Source organism: Equus quagga, chromosome 2, assembly GCF_021613505.1.
Source record: "Equus quagga isolate Etosha38 chromosome 2, UCLA_HA_Equagga_1.0, whole genome shotgun sequence".
Classification (NCBI taxonomy): domain Eukaryota; kingdom Metazoa; phylum Chordata; class Mammalia; order Perissodactyla; family Equidae; genus Equus; species Equus quagga.
Genome location: NC_060268.1, coordinates 111,604,640 through 111,622,716, shown reverse-complemented (window position 1 = coordinate 111,622,716; position 18,077 = coordinate 111,604,640). Strand labels below are relative to the sequence as shown.

At 36.5% G+C, this 18,077-nt stretch overlaps 1 protein-coding gene across 4 annotated transcripts in view; it reads right to left on the bottom strand.

Annotated features, from left to right (window-relative positions):
- RYR2 (ryanodine receptor 2) overlaps positions 1 to 18,077 on the bottom strand; it is a 678,741-nt gene that overhangs the window by 126,319 nt on the left and 534,345 nt on the right. For 3 of the 4 annotated variants that reach the window (XM_046653495.1, XM_046653496.1, XM_046653497.1), the window contains exons 62-63: positions 16,538 to 16,659; positions 9,960 to 10,009 (exon numbers count right to left, since the gene is read on the bottom strand). The exons of the other annotated variant lie outside the window; for it this stretch is intronic. In XM_046653495.1, coding sequence (XP_046509451.1) covers positions 9,960 to 10,009; positions 16,538 to 16,659 — 172 coding nt within the window. The remainder of the gene's footprint in view (positions 1 to 9,959; positions 10,010 to 16,537; positions 16,660 to 18,077) is intronic. 4 annotated transcript variants of the gene reach the window in all.

Sequence of the window (18,077 nt, the reverse complement as noted above, 5' to 3'; positions counted from 1 at the left end):
AGGTTTTCTGCTGAAAAGTGGTTATGCGAATGTAAGTAGAAAAGCAACAAAGCATGTCTCAGCAAATAGCTGACATACTCAGAAGCATTCAAAGCACTGCACCAGGCTGGAGTTTTAACTGAATTCTTCAGATATAGTCCCTTCCCACACTAGTTCATCTTATTTTTAAATCATATTGTCCGCCAACTGTTTAAGTCAGCTCATATCCTTTATGAAATGAGGTGGGCTAAAAGTCTAATACATCTAATTCCATTTTAATCACCCCAAATGTCTGCTTTCTGATTGCACTCAACTGCATTAAGATGAATTAATTTTCCTGATTTCAATGGCCTTAAGATGAATTACTTTGCCTGAATGTTATTGGTCTTTGGTGAAAAAGAAGCACCTAACTATCATGTAAAAAAACATCAGAGGTTGAAGAAGTTAAATCTTACTCTTATGAGATATTTGAAGTGGGAGTTACTCTTTTTCAAAGTAAGATGATGAAATTCACTTATTTTGATTGGCATATTTTATCAGAAAGTACAGAAATATGAGTTATACAATTTCTACATATATTTTACTTTGTGATAAGGATACAGAAAAGCAAATAAATAAAACAGTGAATCCAAAGTCACAAGGAAATTTACCACTCACAATATAGTTTGACATTACCACATTCTCATTTTATACTCTCCAATATATAATATTTATAGTCATTTCCTAGGTCCCGAGGTTAACAACTCTTATTTGAATGTAAGTTTTTATAACATTTGAGTATGTTATATTCTTTATACAAAACAGTATTCTAAAATTAATGAATTAAATATACATGGAAATTAATAATTGCCTTAGAATGTGGGCAAGCCAATTAAGTGATATGATACAAATAAGAAATAAAAATAAAGTATTCATTGCTGAGCCTGTGAATTCTTTAAGAAAATGTTCCATTTATCTAGTACTTCAAATCTCATAATTTCTGGTGATCATGAAGACAAAATCAGCAGAAAGCAAAGTTTATGTCCCTGTCTATTGACTGTAGCAGTCCAAGGGCTTCTACTGTAGCCCCTAGAAGTGTTACTCATTTAACTATTCATTCACTCAATAAATGCACGTTAAATACCAAGCACTCTTAAACTTCCATTAACAAGTAAAATAGAGAGCTTGTGGTACTTGCATCTTAATAGGGACTACACATAATGAACTATTAAGCAAAAAAAATCAATATGGAACATAATATCAGGCCACAGTAAAAAATATATATATATAGCAGGGAATAGGGATTAGAGTAAACGGACACAGTAATAGGGTGAGTGGTCATGAGGTCCTCCCCAAGAATGTGACAGTTGAGCAGATTTAAATGAAATGAAGGAACAAACCATGCAAATATCTGCGGGAAAGGCCCAGGCACAGGAAACAACATGTGCAAAGGCTCTGAGGTGGAAAATGAACCTGGTGTTCCAGGTAAGGCAGTGAAGGTGGCTAATGTGTGCAGATTCAGGGAAAAAGAGGAGGATATGAGGTGGAGAGGAGGGGAGCCAGGTTCCAGAGCCTTGCAAGCAAAGCAAACCCTTGGGGTTTTTTTTAAGTGCAATAGAAAGACATTCTTAGGTTTTGAACAGAAGGAAATCTGATTCATGTATTCAAAGGATTAATTCACAATGTGCAAAACTCTGGAAGGGCAAGAGTGGAAGCTGATTAGGAAGCTACTGCAGTAGTCTAGAATCAGAGGACTGATGATGGTGAATTTGGATTAGTATATTAGCAAGGAAGAAATTAAGAATCTATTATAAGGATTTGCGTATGGATTGAATGTGAGGTGAGAGGAAAAGGAGTCAAGGATAAATCCAAGACTGTGTGGGTCAGCAATTTTATGAGCAACTGGGTGAAGGGTGGGATGAATTAATGATGTGGAGAGTGTACAAGGGAAGAGCAGAATGTGAGAGGAGGGGAAGGGTGGGAGTCGTGTCCTCTGCTTTCAACAGGTTAAATGTGATGGGCCTATTAATCTCAGGCAGTGATGTGGAATAGGCCATTGATACAAAAATATGGAGCACAGAGAAGAGATCTGAGCTGGAGCTATAAATTTGGGCGTCATAGGCATATAGATAATTTTTTAAATCATAGACTTGAACGAAATTAGCCAGTGTGGGCATAAATGCAGAAGTAAAAATGTCCCAGGGCCTCTAATGTTTGGATTTTATGCTTGGAGGTATAAAAGATAAAGGAGGATGCAGCACAGAAAATGAGAAAGAGAAGGCCCAGGAGGAAGAAGGGACACAGGCAATCCGTATGAGTGTCATGCAACTGTTATTTAGCACCAAATCAGAGAGGCTGGTCCCTCACGCTCTTCCTGAAACTCACAGTTCTTTTTCTCTTTCACTTCCGATGTACAGTCTCTCCGTATAGATTATCAGCCTTTGTACTGAGCCTACACCTTGCCCTATTTCAAAAGGATGGCCAGGGGTATTTTAAACCTCTATTTGTATAAGCTTGTGAGGTGAGATTTTTGTTTGCTCTGTCCCTCAATGTAACCCAGCACCTAGAACAGCGTTCGACACACAGCAGGCACTCTGTTACATCTTTGTGGGATGACTGTGGGATGTGAAGAGCAGGAAACAGCACCAGTGGCCAGACAAATTCTGTGGACCAAACGAAAATGTGCGTGGTGAATATGAGATTTCTGTGACTGTTAAAATAACTGTAAGCTCCACGGATCTACACATCTCAGGACATTCCAGATCATACACACTACAACTTTCAATGGAAACATTTCTATGTAAAAAGTGGTGGGAAAAGGACGCTAAGGAATGCAGAAAGGTATTAGTTGAAACTTCGTGTAGAGACCAAGCACAAGCATCAAGTCCATTAGCTTGTGTAAAAGACTAAACTAATGGTTAGTCTTGAAGAGATAAAGCATGTAGTGAGTAAGGCTTTTAAGTAAAATAAAAATCTGAATATTGTCCTTCTTAAGACTATCCAGATCACCGTAATCAGAAATGTCAATCATGCTATTAGCAAGCACAGGAAGGGCTAGTGAAAGTGTAGTAAGATGGTAAAATTTTAAAGTGATGATTATATTCCTATGTACTTAACTATATATAATTGCTTTACTGCTCTGAGTAGTATAAACATCAAAAGTTTGATACTTTTCAACTCATGCTTTTTCCATGTCTAAGCTAATTTCCTTCTCTTCAAACATACCTCTCATCACCTCTAAACACTTAGGGAAACGCTTATGGGTTCCTATTTTGTCTTTAAGATTGTGTGTTTGCATGAGAGTGTGTGTGTGTGAGCATAAAAGGTACACAATTAAAATCAAAGCTCATACTTGAATCTGATAACCACAGACGGCCAGCATTGGGTTTTTAAAAAAAATAATACAACTCTCTAAATAATAAAAATAACAAAGTTAAAGCTGATAGAGTCAAAATATTCTTTTGTAGTTTAATCCCAAATTGTTTCATGGTTTTTAATATAAGGATTCTATAACTCAGGAGTTTTCAATGTTATACAAAATTTGACATATCATGTACCCCTTCTTTCTTGTAATCTGATTGTTGAGGATTCTCAGAATGTTGACTTTTTCTCCTCTGGGAATAGCAGTAACATTCTAATTTTTTTTCCTTCTCCACTTTTCTAACATGACTCTTGACACAATATCTTATTTAATTCTCTTCTTTGAAGAGATGATGAATTTTGGCAGAATCCTTATGAATAATGTGAAATAAAATTACACTGGAAGATAAAAATTTCTCTCAAAATTATGAGGAGTTAGAGAGAAAGTGAAGAGTGCCAATGACTTCCTTACTTCTGAAGTCTGTGATACCAAAAGAATAAAATTATTGATTTCCTAACTTGGGAAGAAGTGTCAGTTAAACTGAGAACATATTTTAGATAACTACACATTCTATTCATTTGTCCCAAAGTCAGCAAATTCTCTCATAGTGAAATGTGCAAATGAAAGAAATAGCTGTATCACTCTAATACTATCTTCTGATATCATTTTCATGACAGGTGTCTGATTCTGATATTTCTGACCTCACCAATCTCTCTATAAGAAGTAGGTTATTTTTAATAAAGCATACATAACAAGTTAAATGCAGGAAATTCTTGTGTTTGCCATGTATACTGTCACAAAACTACAGAATTGTTAAGTTAGAGAAAGACCTTACGGATCCTCTAGTGATCATAACAATGATCAGCAAAAGTAGCAGACTGTGCATGACTGAACCATAAAATTCTCAGCATAATGACACATTCAATTCTCAGATATGCACTATCCTCAGAGATTCTTAGTATTTTAAAGGATTTTCCTCACATTATATGTATACTATTAAACAAACACAAGCACAATCCAAACCTTTTTAGGGATAATACAAACATATACAAATTTTTAATCAGGAGTGATACATGATAGTAGTCCTCATTTAAATACAAGAATGGGTTTTTTTGTGGGGATAACAGAAATAACATCAACTTAATTCACTAATTTTTTAATCAGGGAGAGATACCAATTGATATAATTCGGCATATTACTTCATGTTCTTCCAAACATAACATTAAGATTTATGTACTGGTTTAAATCAGCCATACTCACCTGGGGAAAAAACCGAATATTTTAATAAGAACTACTGCTTCATTTAAACACATCACAATACTTATCTTGTTCAAGATTCCTGAGCTAATATTGGAGTTGTATTGATGACGTTACATGTTGAGTTCTAGGGTCATCTGAGGTCAAACCAGAAGACACTTTGGAGTACTGTGTTCATTAGGTAACAAAATGTTTGCTTTATTTTAGGGATTTCTAGTCTCTCTGTCATCACAGCTGGAAGTCTCCAGTAACTCTGGGGAGTCTCTGGACGATTTACCATCTTGCTAATATGTTAAAAATTCACCAGAAAATGGGAGAATAGGAAAGGTCTACGATAACTATCTTGTGCCAGCCTTCTCAAAAAGTTCCTCAAACTGCAAGGATCACTGTTGGTAGAATTTAATGATCTTGTTGTTTGAAGAGTCATTAATTATGCATTACTTTTCAGGGTAAGTACCCGAAGTGTTTTCACGGACCACTTAAAGAATAAAAAAAGTGATTCTCGTAAATTGTAGAATAATTGCATACTACATTTTTCTCACTAATGTCTTAGCAAACAAAAAGTAAAGTTTGGGTCATTCGTGAATCTAAGAAAATTCCAAATTGATAGCACTTTTCTCATTGTTCTAAGGGTCTCCTTACTTAGCTTCTCTATTAGACTGTAGACTTCCTGAAGGCAGGACCTTGTTGATTCATTCATTGATTCAGTCATCAGATATCTATAAAATACCTACTATGTGCCAGACTTCCTGGTAGGCACTGAGGATACAATAAGAAGCCCTCAGTGAGCTGGGAGTTTTGTCCCAGAGAGAGATGTTCATCTAGTAACATCACCAGTGAGACTAAGGAAAGGTACACGGAGCTGTGAGAATGTTACAACAGCAGGAGGAGGGAGCAAAATCTAAGAGGTGAGGGAAGGTTTTCCTGAGAGGGTAATATTTGTGTTGAAGTCGAAGGATGAGCAGTTTACTTCATTATGGGTGTGAGGGATTGGAGAGGTGAATGTTAAGTATGGAGATACCATTCCGGTCAGCAATTATACCATGTGCAAGGACCCTGGACAGAAAGGAATATGACACTTTCATAAAGCAGAGAAGGCCATGTAAGCTGAAGCACAGTGAGCAAGCAAGAACTTGCTGCGACATGAGGATGGAGTGGTAAGTGGGGGATAAACCATGAAACAAATGTGGCCAGATTAAGAATTTGATCTTTATTTTAAAGAAACAGGACGCCACTGAATATGCAGGAGAATATGAATACACAGGAATATGTGGAAATAGGAAAGACTAGATTTTTTTGGAAGATGTGATTGTTATGGAGTACAGTTTAGAAGGACAAGAAGGTATTCGGAGAGAATGGTTAGTATGCTCCTGGAGGAGTCCAGGTGAAAGTCAACTGCAGATTGCCTTCGGTGGTAGTAATGGAGAGGTAAGGAAATTTTCATTTTTCTATCCTCACAGCCTGAGAGAATGCCCACACATAGCAGGACACAATAAATGGTTATTGACTGAATGTATGAAATGAATGTCATTAAGCCGTTAGACTTATTTTCACATGTAAAAATGAAGTCCTGCTGTGCATACACCTACTATTTCTGTTGGAAGGTTAATTACTAGAATTTGCTTCCTCTGAAAATGACTGAAAGGCTTAAAGAGGCTGTAATAGGAGGGCTTATGTATTCTCTAACTGCCTTAACATTAGTAATCAGAATTTCCACTTAGCAAATGTGGTGGAAAATGATTGGATTAAAAGCAATATTTCATTAGTTGACAATGGGTCCTTAAAAACGGCAATTGGGATCCTTATCACTTGTCAACCTGCCTGGGTCCTATCCATGTCCTAACTCATTTTCCAAAATACAAGAGTGCACCAACTTACAACCATTAGCAAGCATTTCAGAATTCAAGCAAGAAGCCTAAATACAAACAAGATGCTATTTTCTTTATTATTTTTTTCCATAAAATATTTTAATAGAGACACCAGAACTACTGTTCTGTGAGGAAGATGGCTAGTCCTCCTTTTTAAAAATCTTACCTTTTTCTAAGATAAAGTGAAATAGTTTAAATGTCTCAAAAAGAATATATGAGGCATGAAAACACTATTAATCTCTTTAACTCTTAGACAGTGTGCTTCAATGTATAGGAAATATTTTAAAGTAGATAAAAGATATACACAAATATAGAAGTCCAAGTTTTGGGGATCCTCACTTTATATATCAGAAATTATCTTTCAACTATAGATGAAGTTTTGAGATATAACTATAATTTGGCAGCCAACTTGGAATAAACAGTCCATTACTCACCAAACCCAGCTCACTACAATTACCACTGCCAGGACGAGTATTTCGTCTCTTGGTTTATTTAAGTGCTCCCCTCTTGTCTCCAGTCTCACCTTCCTGACCTGCTTAAGGTTAATGTGTATCTTTCTACCTTTACCTTTGCTCATTGACAAAAAGCCCAAGTATTTCTTTGTTAACTTCAACTTTCAATTCTGTCTTAGTTTATTCTTGGTTTAGGTTATAAACAATTTTTGCAACTAAATCAGTACAGGAAAAACATTTTGATCATGAGTTTATTGTCTGCCAGAATACAGAAAAATGATATCACGTAAAAGGTGAATGGAAAAAACAAGAGATTAATAATGATTATGTACAAAGGACCACTGAGTATATGCTATTAGGTCTCTCTCTTTAGGAAAACCCATAATGGCGTAAGTGATACATCAAAATGTACATCTTTGGATTATAACACTTCTACTTTGTCTGGAAATGAGTAGATTGTAAAGGCTTCGTTGTGCATGTACTTTAAATAGCCAAGTCCCCTAGTTTAGTTTGTAGGTAATTTGATTTATCTAAATAAAAGCTATACAAATAAGACTAGGAATACCTTTGATTTAAAAGCTGTAAGGTTACAGTTTACATAGGACTTTAACAATCATTACCTCACATTAGATTTCACGCATGCAATAGATTAGTAGTTATTTTAACCTAGTTCAAAAATGAAGAAACAGAAGTTCAAATCATTTAGCTAGTTTAGTTACAAATATAGGACTTACACCTAGGTTTTCCAATTCATAAGCCTACTACTCTCTCCAGGACACCATATTAGTGTCAAAAGCCAGGTTATAACTGTAGCATGTAAGGTTGACACGTCTAAGACTTAAAGATTCTAACAACTTGACAAGTCTGTATTAGACTATGTTTGATTAATAAAGGACTCTTGAAATTTGTATTATTTACAGGCAATTGTCAAAGAAAGTTTGAAACAATAATAACAATAGACACTAGAATAAAATAAAGAAGGCACACAAATATACTTTGGAGGTAAAGACACAGAGTAGCTCTCCAATAAATTCCTGTTAAAAAAAAAAAAACAGTCTTTAAAGGCTTAGGGATTTAAAATGCCTAAATGGAATATTAGAATCACATAGAGATGGAATGAATATTAAAGTCCAGTTCTTCTCCCCTGATAGGTATGATGAGTTATATTATGCATTCATCTTCAGTTACAACCCTTAATGTAGTCAAAAGGAAAAAAGGTTAAAGAAGAGACACAATTAATCCATGGTAATGGAAGTCTACATATAGCTGCTTACAGAGGGTTATAAATTGGGAAATGGCACCAAGAGGCTTCTTGTATCCTGGAAATGTTCTATGTCTTGACCTGAGCAAATAGGTAGATACATATAAAATTTCAACAGGCTATCGCATCAAGCTCTTCTTCAGATCTGTGTGCTTTGCTGTATGTATGGAATACCTCAAAATTTTTTATTTTTTATACTTTGGTTGAGCTAACATCTTGCCAATCTTCCTCTATTTTGTATGTGGGTCACTGCCTCAGCATGGCTGATGAGTGGTATAAGTCTGTGCCCTGGAACTGAACCTGCTAATTTGGGCTACCAAAGTGCAGTGTGCAGAACTTAACCACTATGCCACAGAGCCAGCCCACCTCAAAATCTTTTTTAAAAGGAAATTAAAATCATAGTGAGACATAACATAGGAAACCAAGAATTTATGATATGTAATAAGTTAGAAATAGCACCATAGAAAGTATTATTACGCTCATTATTAAGAATGCAAAAACTGCAAGAGAAATGGGGTTCACATCAGAGCTCTATATAATTAGATAGTATTCTCTGAAGACAGAGGGAGAATATTTGAAGCCACTGTTATGAGAAGGTTAAGGAGTCCATGAAAATTCTGTCTGAACAACTTTCACAGAAATTTTTCTATTTTAAAGGAAGTCAAACAAAAGTCGGTCAACTGGAAATTATTCTGAAGATAATTTCCCCATTAATTTTGGATAATTGAAGCATTAATGCAAAAACATAGGCAATTTATATTAAATACAACTTTTAATAACTACATTTAAGAGCAGCAAATATTGGGTATAAACAATATTGGAAGCCAAATATAGCATTAAGTAATTATACCCATAAACTATCATTTCTCAAAAAAATTTAATGCTTTAAAGAACTTAAAAGTTACTTGTGTGTGTGTATACACACATACACACATATCTATTCCTCAGTTTATTCACTGTAGCTTTTATAGAAATGACTTAAGCCTTAGTTTTTCCTGGAAATTGAATTGAACTTATAATATCTCTATCAACATACTAAATGTTTTATTAAGGAAATTACCCCAACAGTATCTCAAAATCTATAGAGCATGGGGCTAAAATTTGCCTTGGCAGTTTACAAAAGCAGATATGGGAAATGTACAACACAAATTCTGCCAGCTGCTATAGAGTCCTAAAACCCCACAGCCAGGACAATCTGTGGAAAGTGAGTGACTGCCCTGCATGGCCGTCTGAAAGCCAGTGAATTCAGCTACGTGAATTCTCAGAAACCAAAGAAAACTAACTATGGGCTGAGAGGTGCTAGAAAAGTCACTTTTGCCAAGTCAAGTCCTTGGCATCACTGTCTCTACAGTGAAGCTCCAACGTCTGCAATGTATTCGACATGCAAATCTGTAGTCAAGAGCATTAAAAATATAAGTACAGTTAAAAATTTTTGATTTATAGCAGCTCATTATTTAATCTATAAGAGATAACCAAACACAAATTCAAGGGCACAGTTTTGCTTTACCTCTCTGAAATAAAATATGGCAGAATGGCCATTTCCATTCAGTTGCTCTTTAAGAATATAACCTTTTGATTTTAAAATGTGCTTTGGGCGAGTATGAAAAAGTTACAGCCTTCAATTTCACCATAGATAATGCTACTTACAAATAACCTTGAAGACCTTACCTTGGCCTACGACGACCATGCATGCAGCCATGCAAACATGCATTCATGCAACATAGCAGCACACAACACGGTGCAAAAATGGCAAAGAAAACCAAGTGATGGCCATGCTAGTATTTTTTCAAGGGTCTCCTTACCAAATAGTGAAATCCTATGCCTGACAAGAACTCCAAGTTTGCAGAATAGGCTGAAGACAAAAGAAAAACAAAAGAGAAAAGGGAGAGGGGGAGGGAAGGTAGAAAAGACAGGGGGAAAATAAAACAAAACAAAAAAAGAAGAAGAAAAAAGAAAAATAAACAGCTGATATATGAGCCGGAAAAAGCAACATGATGTCACGCAGAAAGAATCAATTCTCTGAGCAGAATGTGGAGTAAAGGTATTAAAGAAAGAGTCTTTGAGTGCATATCTTTAACAAACATGGTTAAAAAAGCACATATTATAAGTAAAGAAACTAAAAAAAAAAATTTGAAAGCAAAGCTAATTAATATAAAAGCAATCTATATGAACCCCACAAGAATATAGCTACTGAAAAACCACAAGGAAAAAATTTAATTTTATCTGCCCAAAAGTACCGCAGAAATTCCAGAATTTTTTTGTTATGGACATTATTTAATGGAAGTATGGTACTTTGGGCATAAAATTTAATTTTATATTTTAGTATGTTTTATCATTTAAACTTTCCTTCTTCCCAACCTTGACCGCACCCTTTACACATATACCAAAGCATCCAGTGAATTTGAAAACAGTGAAGTAGACACAGAATTTGAACTGATAATCACTCAGTGAAAAATGTTACAGATGTGATACTTAAAGGGCTCTGAACGCTAATGCATGGACTGAGCATATTATCTCCTCTGGAGCAAGTGCCAGGGTTTTTGTGCCCTTCCTATAGCTCAGCAATGGGAGATTCCAACTAAGTGGTCTGCATTCAGCATTCAGCATGACAGCATTGGTATGCACTAACTCTTGATCAGACTCCAGAACCTGGGCAATACCTGCTATTGTCCTGTCTTGTTGCCAGGCCTCAGTTCGCTGGATTCCTTGTAGGTCCCTCTTTTCAGGAGTATTCTCCACTCACTTGAATGCTATACTCTCTTTTACCCATCCCTCAGGCTCAGGACATGAAGCCATTTCTAACACCCACCTTTCACCCCTCCCAACCCAAGCTGTAAGTAGTCCCCTCCAAGGGGCCATTTGCAAATCTCTACCATGACACTTAACTTCCCATATTACAACTGACAGTATTTTCATATCTACTGACACTGTTCTGAGCTCTCAAAGAGCAGAGGCTCTGCTTAGCCAGAACTTACCAAAGCTCTAAACTTGAAGATCCATTTGTATAGCACCATCCACACTAAGCTTGATTTTCCCATTACGGTCATGCACTGCATAACGATGTTTTGGTCAATGACGAACCACATATACAATGGTGGTCCTGTAAGGTTAGTACCAGACAGCCTAGGTGGTAGTAGGCTATACTATCTAGGTTTCTGTAAGTATACTCTATGATGTTTGCACAATGATGAAATCGCCTAATGACGTATTTATCAGAACATATCCCGGCCATTAAGCAAAGCACGACTGTAATGATAACAGCTACATCTAGATTGCCCCATCCTCTCTTACAAAGCTCTCCCACTTGCAGCAGTGTACAGACGTACACTCACCAGGATTGGGGACACAGACTATGCCATGGAATAAAACGAAGGCAAAAGCTCATGGCAGAATGAGAGAAAGGAGACAGAGAGAATCAAACTTGTGATGTTGATCTCTTTTATAGTAAGTTTCACCCATCATATCTCACTTCAGTAACAACAGGGAATAATTTATTGATGAAAATTCATTATGTTGGGCATTGCGTAGCTTTTCCAAGAAACCATTCATCCACAAATGTCTAAGTGAATCTGAGGTCTTGGGAAATCTCTTATTAGTGCTAAAAGTTTTTAAAACAACGATCTATTTAAGTAGATATTAGACATAAGACTAGATATTAGCCCCCTGAGCTGCATTATTTATATCTGTGCTATAATTTAAACAAAAAAAGACAAAACAAGAGCAACTTTCTCCAGGTACCCTCATCCACCAAGCTTTATGTATGTCAACTCAACCAGGATCTGTCTCCATCTAAAGAGAGTGGTACATTGGACACATTTTAGATCCCCGTATTCCAATCAATTTTTAGTGATATCTTCACCTCTTACCAACTGATACTCTCTAGGAACCAGGGTGAAACATTATGAGCTGTTGCTCAATTTATAATGCGAGGATTATGTTTTAACCCAATTAATCCAGATCTAGGATGTTTTGCTACAATCGATAACAATTACTCTGTGTCCCATTACATTGGATTACATTTAATGTCTGAGAATCTGTCAGAGAAAAATGGCTTCTTACAATATTAGCTGCTTCCTAACCTTAGCTGTTCCTAATTAGTAACAGACGTGTCACCAGAGAGAAATATATATAGAATGGTAGATCCTACAAAAACACATATTATATCTCTTTCTCCTCCTGTGCCATTCTCTTTCAGTGTATAGTTTCTGTATAGCCTATGAGGTTTGACTAATACAGGCTTCGTAGTCTCTCTAAAAGTAGTTTCCACGATAATGTTATCCCCTTTCTCTATAGCCCTTCATTACTAACACTCTTAAGAATATATAATGTATCTACACTGCCTGGGCATTCACTCAGTGCCCTGTACTTTTGCTTTCCATCTACTGCTCGACGGAAACACTCCCTTGAAGTTCTCAATACCTGTTCATCCTGGAGAGCTCTCCATGGTACCTGGCATCACTGACTACTTAAATTTGTGACACTCTGGATTCTGTTTTACAGCGATATTTCCTCCCTTCCTCTTTAATTAATCATTCTCTATGTTCTTCAAAAACCCACTTCTGAAAACCCTCCAAACATAATAATTCTCCAAATTTTGGTATTCAGACCTTTTTGCTTCTCTCTCCACTCTCCTTAGTTTCATCTACTTTCAGAGCTTCAAGAATTACACGGATAGAGATAATCCCCAAATATGTCGTTTCTTGCCCTATCTCTCCACGACACCAAACACTTATTTCCAACTTTCTCCTGGACATCTCCAGCTGGATGGCCTGCTAGTACTTATACTTCAATAAATACCTAACTAAATTTAACCTCTTCTTCTCAAAACTAGTCCTTCTGAAATTTCTTGCTTTTGCTAGTGACACAATGTTGTTCCAACCACTCAGTACTGAGTCTTCAGTACTGTGTTGGCCTCTTTCTTTCCACTTGCCATACTACTCATTGCCAAGGCATGGTGATTTTCTCTCTTCCATGTTTCTGCCTTCCAGCCCCTCTCCACATTTACATCTCCTCAATCTTCCCACCTAGCACTTTACACGTCTCCATTTACACTCACCACAGCTTATCATATGGTTAACTCTCTACGTATGTGTCTACTCAGATGTACTTCTAAGTTCGTTAAGTTAGGAACTGTGTTTTGAACGTCTGTGTTTAGCCTCAGACCTAGGACAGCATCTTGTACACGGCAGGCATTCAGAAATATCTGCTGAACAAACTCCTGGGTAGCACCAGCTATTTGAGGCAGTACTTCTGTCAGGACAGCCTGCATTGCTGCCATAGCCTCCTAATGCCTGCCATAGTCTATAACACTCCTACTCTTATCAAGCCCAGTTTTGCTGCCAGAGTGTCCTTAAAGGACAGTCTGATCATTCTCCTATTTAAAAGTTTCAACGGGTTCTTACAGCTAATTAAGTAAAAAATAATAATAATTAATAAAATTAAAAAGTAGAAAGAAAGAAGATACCTTATTCTGGAAGTTAATATAAACTACAATATTCCATAACAAATCTACATAACCTACATTTCCCCTAAATTACCAGCTTCTATACTTTCTGCTATCTACATCTAGAAAATATTCGCCTTTGTTAGTCTCTCAACTACATATTCTTTAAGACCAATTTGGAATGTCATGACTTCCATAAATCTCTAGCTCATCCATACCCATCCAATGTGGTCTTACTTTACTTTGAATCCCACAGCACTGCTTGCTTTTCTTCTGTCAGAACTATATTTATACTCTCATACTTAGCTACTGCCAGGTACACTTGGAGTGCAGCGACCACGTCTTACTCTTCTTTGTAGACATGATAGTACTGACTTTAGACACAGTAAATGCTCAATGCATAATTTCTAGTGCCAGGAAGTATCTAAACAGCTAATGGAAACAACCTGTTTTTAATTGTGGAGAAGTTAACTTCCACCCACACAACTACTGCTACACACAACTGTTAAAAACAAATTAACACTAGCATTGCAGTGTCCATCATGTGTATGAAGGCATGCTTGTTTATTCATAGTAGCAGGGCCAGTTTTTATTTATTTTATTACTGAAGTTATATTTAACTGAAATGGTAAGAAATCAGACATTTATAAATTTCAGTGATTCCATCTCAACATGTCAAACAAATTATTTAGTTGGTTTTTGATAGTGTAATGATTATGTTGGTTGTTTTAAAGCACATTTTTATGATTATAAAATATGATTTTTTTCATTTTAAAAACTTGGAAAATACATAAAAATAATAAGAAAAAATCTGCAATTCACTACTCAAAGGAAACAACCATTAAAATTAAGTTTATTCCCTCTCAGTATTTTTCTATACAAACAAATTTAGGTTTTCTAAAAACCTGGATCAATACTATTAGGCCATATATTTTATTTTTTTAAAGGATCATTTTCCTAAGTTATATATTTGTATCCATGATAATTTTAATGACTGACAAGCATTTTGTATGTACATAATTTATTTATCATTACATGATTCATTTTTTGATCCCTGAATTTTTCTCTTTGAGGTTAAATTCTACCTATGTTTGGCACTAAAGTATTGTGATGAAATAAATTACTTCTACTATAATGCGTCTCATTCCTATGTGTTGGAATTTTAAGTGACAGATATTTTTATTTTTTGCAATGCTAATGGGAGAAGTAAAATTTACCAACCCTCTTTCCAGGTGAAGAAAAATTGAAGACGAAATCATTAAAAATATGCTTGTGCAGTGTTTGTAGAGGGAGTAAGTCTAAGCCCCCAAAACTCCATCAACTGAGGCTAGCACAGGTCAGTGATGTTCTTCTCATTTAGTCTATGAGGGACACAGTCAGTGAAGGAAAATGAGTCACTTTTGTGGTCAGTGAATAGTTCTTAGAGTAAGACTCAAAATTGAATGGAGATAACAAAGTACAATACAGGAGAGGGGGAAAAGAAGAATTTCCATGAATTTCTTCATACTTTTTCCTACATTCTCTGATTGCATTTTCTCTTGGTTTATGTAATTAGTAACATCAACATTAACACCACCCTCTGGGAACAAAGTGTCTGTCACAAAAGGCTCATTGGACCCAGGCAGGACTAGGAGACTCTGCAGTAGCCTTGGTTCCACGATGTTTAATGATAACTTGGTGGCTTGATGTTTTCTAGCTGTGTGTACTCAGTTCACAGGGGCCCGCTGGGCCACTGAAGCAGAGGAGTGCCCTTGTGAAATGAGGAGGGATGGGCTGCTCTCTCTCCCAGAGAAGGCGGAGGAAGGCCATGCCAAAGGAAGAGACTCCTATCTTGGAAGGCGGTCCTTCATTATCATCTTCAGGTAAAAGTTTGCAGAAACAAAGCATGTCACTGGGCCGGAATCTCTGTTATTTTAACTACATCCGTTTTATCAACTTCCCAGGAAGATTATTATTCGAAGAAGTTTGGGGACATTTTAAAGCTGTTGCAATCCTACATTGCATGACTGGCTGACTAGCTGGTAAAACAGACAATAAATCTGAATAAAGAGATGAGCTTAAAATTCCATGCAAGGCCCCATTCTCAATGAAGGAATCTTATTTCTTCTTTACCCTCTGGAAACAGTCTGTATTCAATCTCATCTCACTCTATCCAACAGGTTGATACTGCATTGACATTCAGCATATCATTAAAGTCAAGGAAAGCCTGTATCCTATTTTATACATGTTATTCACTTTTATGGAAATTTTTTTCAGATACAATTTAAAAGCTTGGTGTGAACTCTTGAACAATGTAATAATACAGAAGTAAGACTGCTCAGTAATCGATTCTCATTTATACTAAGTTCTGACAGAATTTTAAGGAAGGAGACTTGAGATTGCCAGAATAATCACAGATAAATCTTCACTTGGGTTCAAACAGAAATGAGAAAGCATCGTTAAGATGCCGGCTCAAGGGGTCTAAGGGGAAATCTTCAGAAACTATATATTTTTATTTTATTTTTTCTCAAGATTGGTCATTATTATTTTTTTAATTTAAGTTATAATTTCTGTAAGTGGGATTTTACCCTCCTGAAAATAAAGGCTGGCAAAAAATTAGACTTGAAATTTTAAAGAAACTACTGTTAAAAGCACCATTTATCAAAAATATTAATGCAATGATGCATCTCCAGCCTCTCCTTGTGGGTTCTGTATTGGATATTGTATTCCTTCCACTCAGCATTATATTTAGCAGCAAAATATAAGAAAACTCAACATCTAGTACACGTGTATTAACTCGCAGAATCCCTCCTCCTCATGGTGTTTGATTCCCAGAGGACGGGGCCAGGGAAGATGGGGGGGCCCTCTGTGCATGCTCCCCCTTCCGGGTCCTGAGATGCTCTTTCTCAAATGCAAATATACTTCAATCACAGTCGTTATTTGTTTATAGCTGTTTACCTAGTCACCATCTCTTTCTCTTTGTTTGATGCGTGTCCTCCAGAACAGAGAGGTCTGCTTGCTGCAGATAAGAAGTATAAACGATGGTTTTTGAAATATTGATCAATTAAAGGAAGAACGACCTGAAAGAAAGGAAAAGAAAACAGATCTACACAGTGGAATCTTTTAGGGGATGAATGAGTCCTGAGGCTTCGGAGCAGCCAGAGTTCTGTCTACATGCAACAGGTCCCCCGACATCCACAGCCACGTCAGTCAGCACCATTTCCGAGTATGCCTCTCTGAAATCTCACTCTGCCATCTCCAGTCCCTCTGTGCGTGTGTGTGTGTGTGGATGTAATTATGGGGAAACACCAAATTTTCAACAGTGTGAAATTACTTTCAATATTTTACCAAAAAAATATTCTTAATATTTTCATATAATGTAGTTCAGTGCCCAATAGGTTCAAAAATAATCAATGACTACCTCTGATGGACTCTCTACTGTGTGTGAGGATCGCAACTGACATCCCATCATCTCACTCATCCTGGTAACTACTCTGTACGGTAGGTGCCATCACCCCTGCTTTATAGGTATGCAATTGAGATGTAGAAAGTGAGTGACTTACTCACTTTGCCACTTAGCTACCTCCACAATGTTCTTATCTGGCCCCTCTTAAAGGCCACCTTCCATTTCTGTATGCTAATCCTGCTAGCCTTTAGCCAATTCCTCCTCCTCACCCTGTCCACTCACTCCACAAGGCTTTGCACATGCCATTCCTTCTGTCTGAAATGTTCTTCCTACACCCCATAACCTATTCACTCCACTTCTCCTGTAGACCTCAGCTTAGTGGCACTTCATCAGATAAGCCTTTGCTGACCTCCTCAACTCAAAAAAAAACCCCATATTCTCTGCTCTTAGAACATCATTTGCAATTTTACATTTTATATGTGTAATTTTTGATTAGTCTCTCTCCCTAAGAGCCTATGAGGTACACAAAACTGAGAAACATTTCTGGTTTTGTTTCCTGTTAGAGCCCTCTCCTGGCCTCTATGAAAACTACTTGCTCTATTCTGTCTACCATGGACTCACCGGTGCTTAGGACTTTGTTGGGTCTATAGCAAGCACTAGATAAATACTTGTTGAATAAATCAGTGAAAAAAGTAATAATAATTGGCATTACCAATATTTAGTCTCAAGTCAGCCTAACTACATCTTTTTCCTACAATGTGGTCTTACATATTTATATATAATAGGAATATGCAAGTTCTTAGTGATTTTCCTAGAAAGTTGTAACATTGCCTGAACTTAGCAATTGACACACAATAGGTAGTCAATAAATAAGTAAATGAATGAATCATAGACTTAGTAGCTAAGTTAAGCCTCATTAAGCATCTGCAAACAAGATCACTAGGAGTGTTGAGTACGTAGGCAATGTAACGCAAGAATGTATTTTAAATGAATGATTAGAGGCCATAATTACAGCATTTTTGATAATTGGCTATCAAGGGGGATTATATCCTAGCAGAACAGATAACTAGCAACGTGAAGCCCAAGACAAAC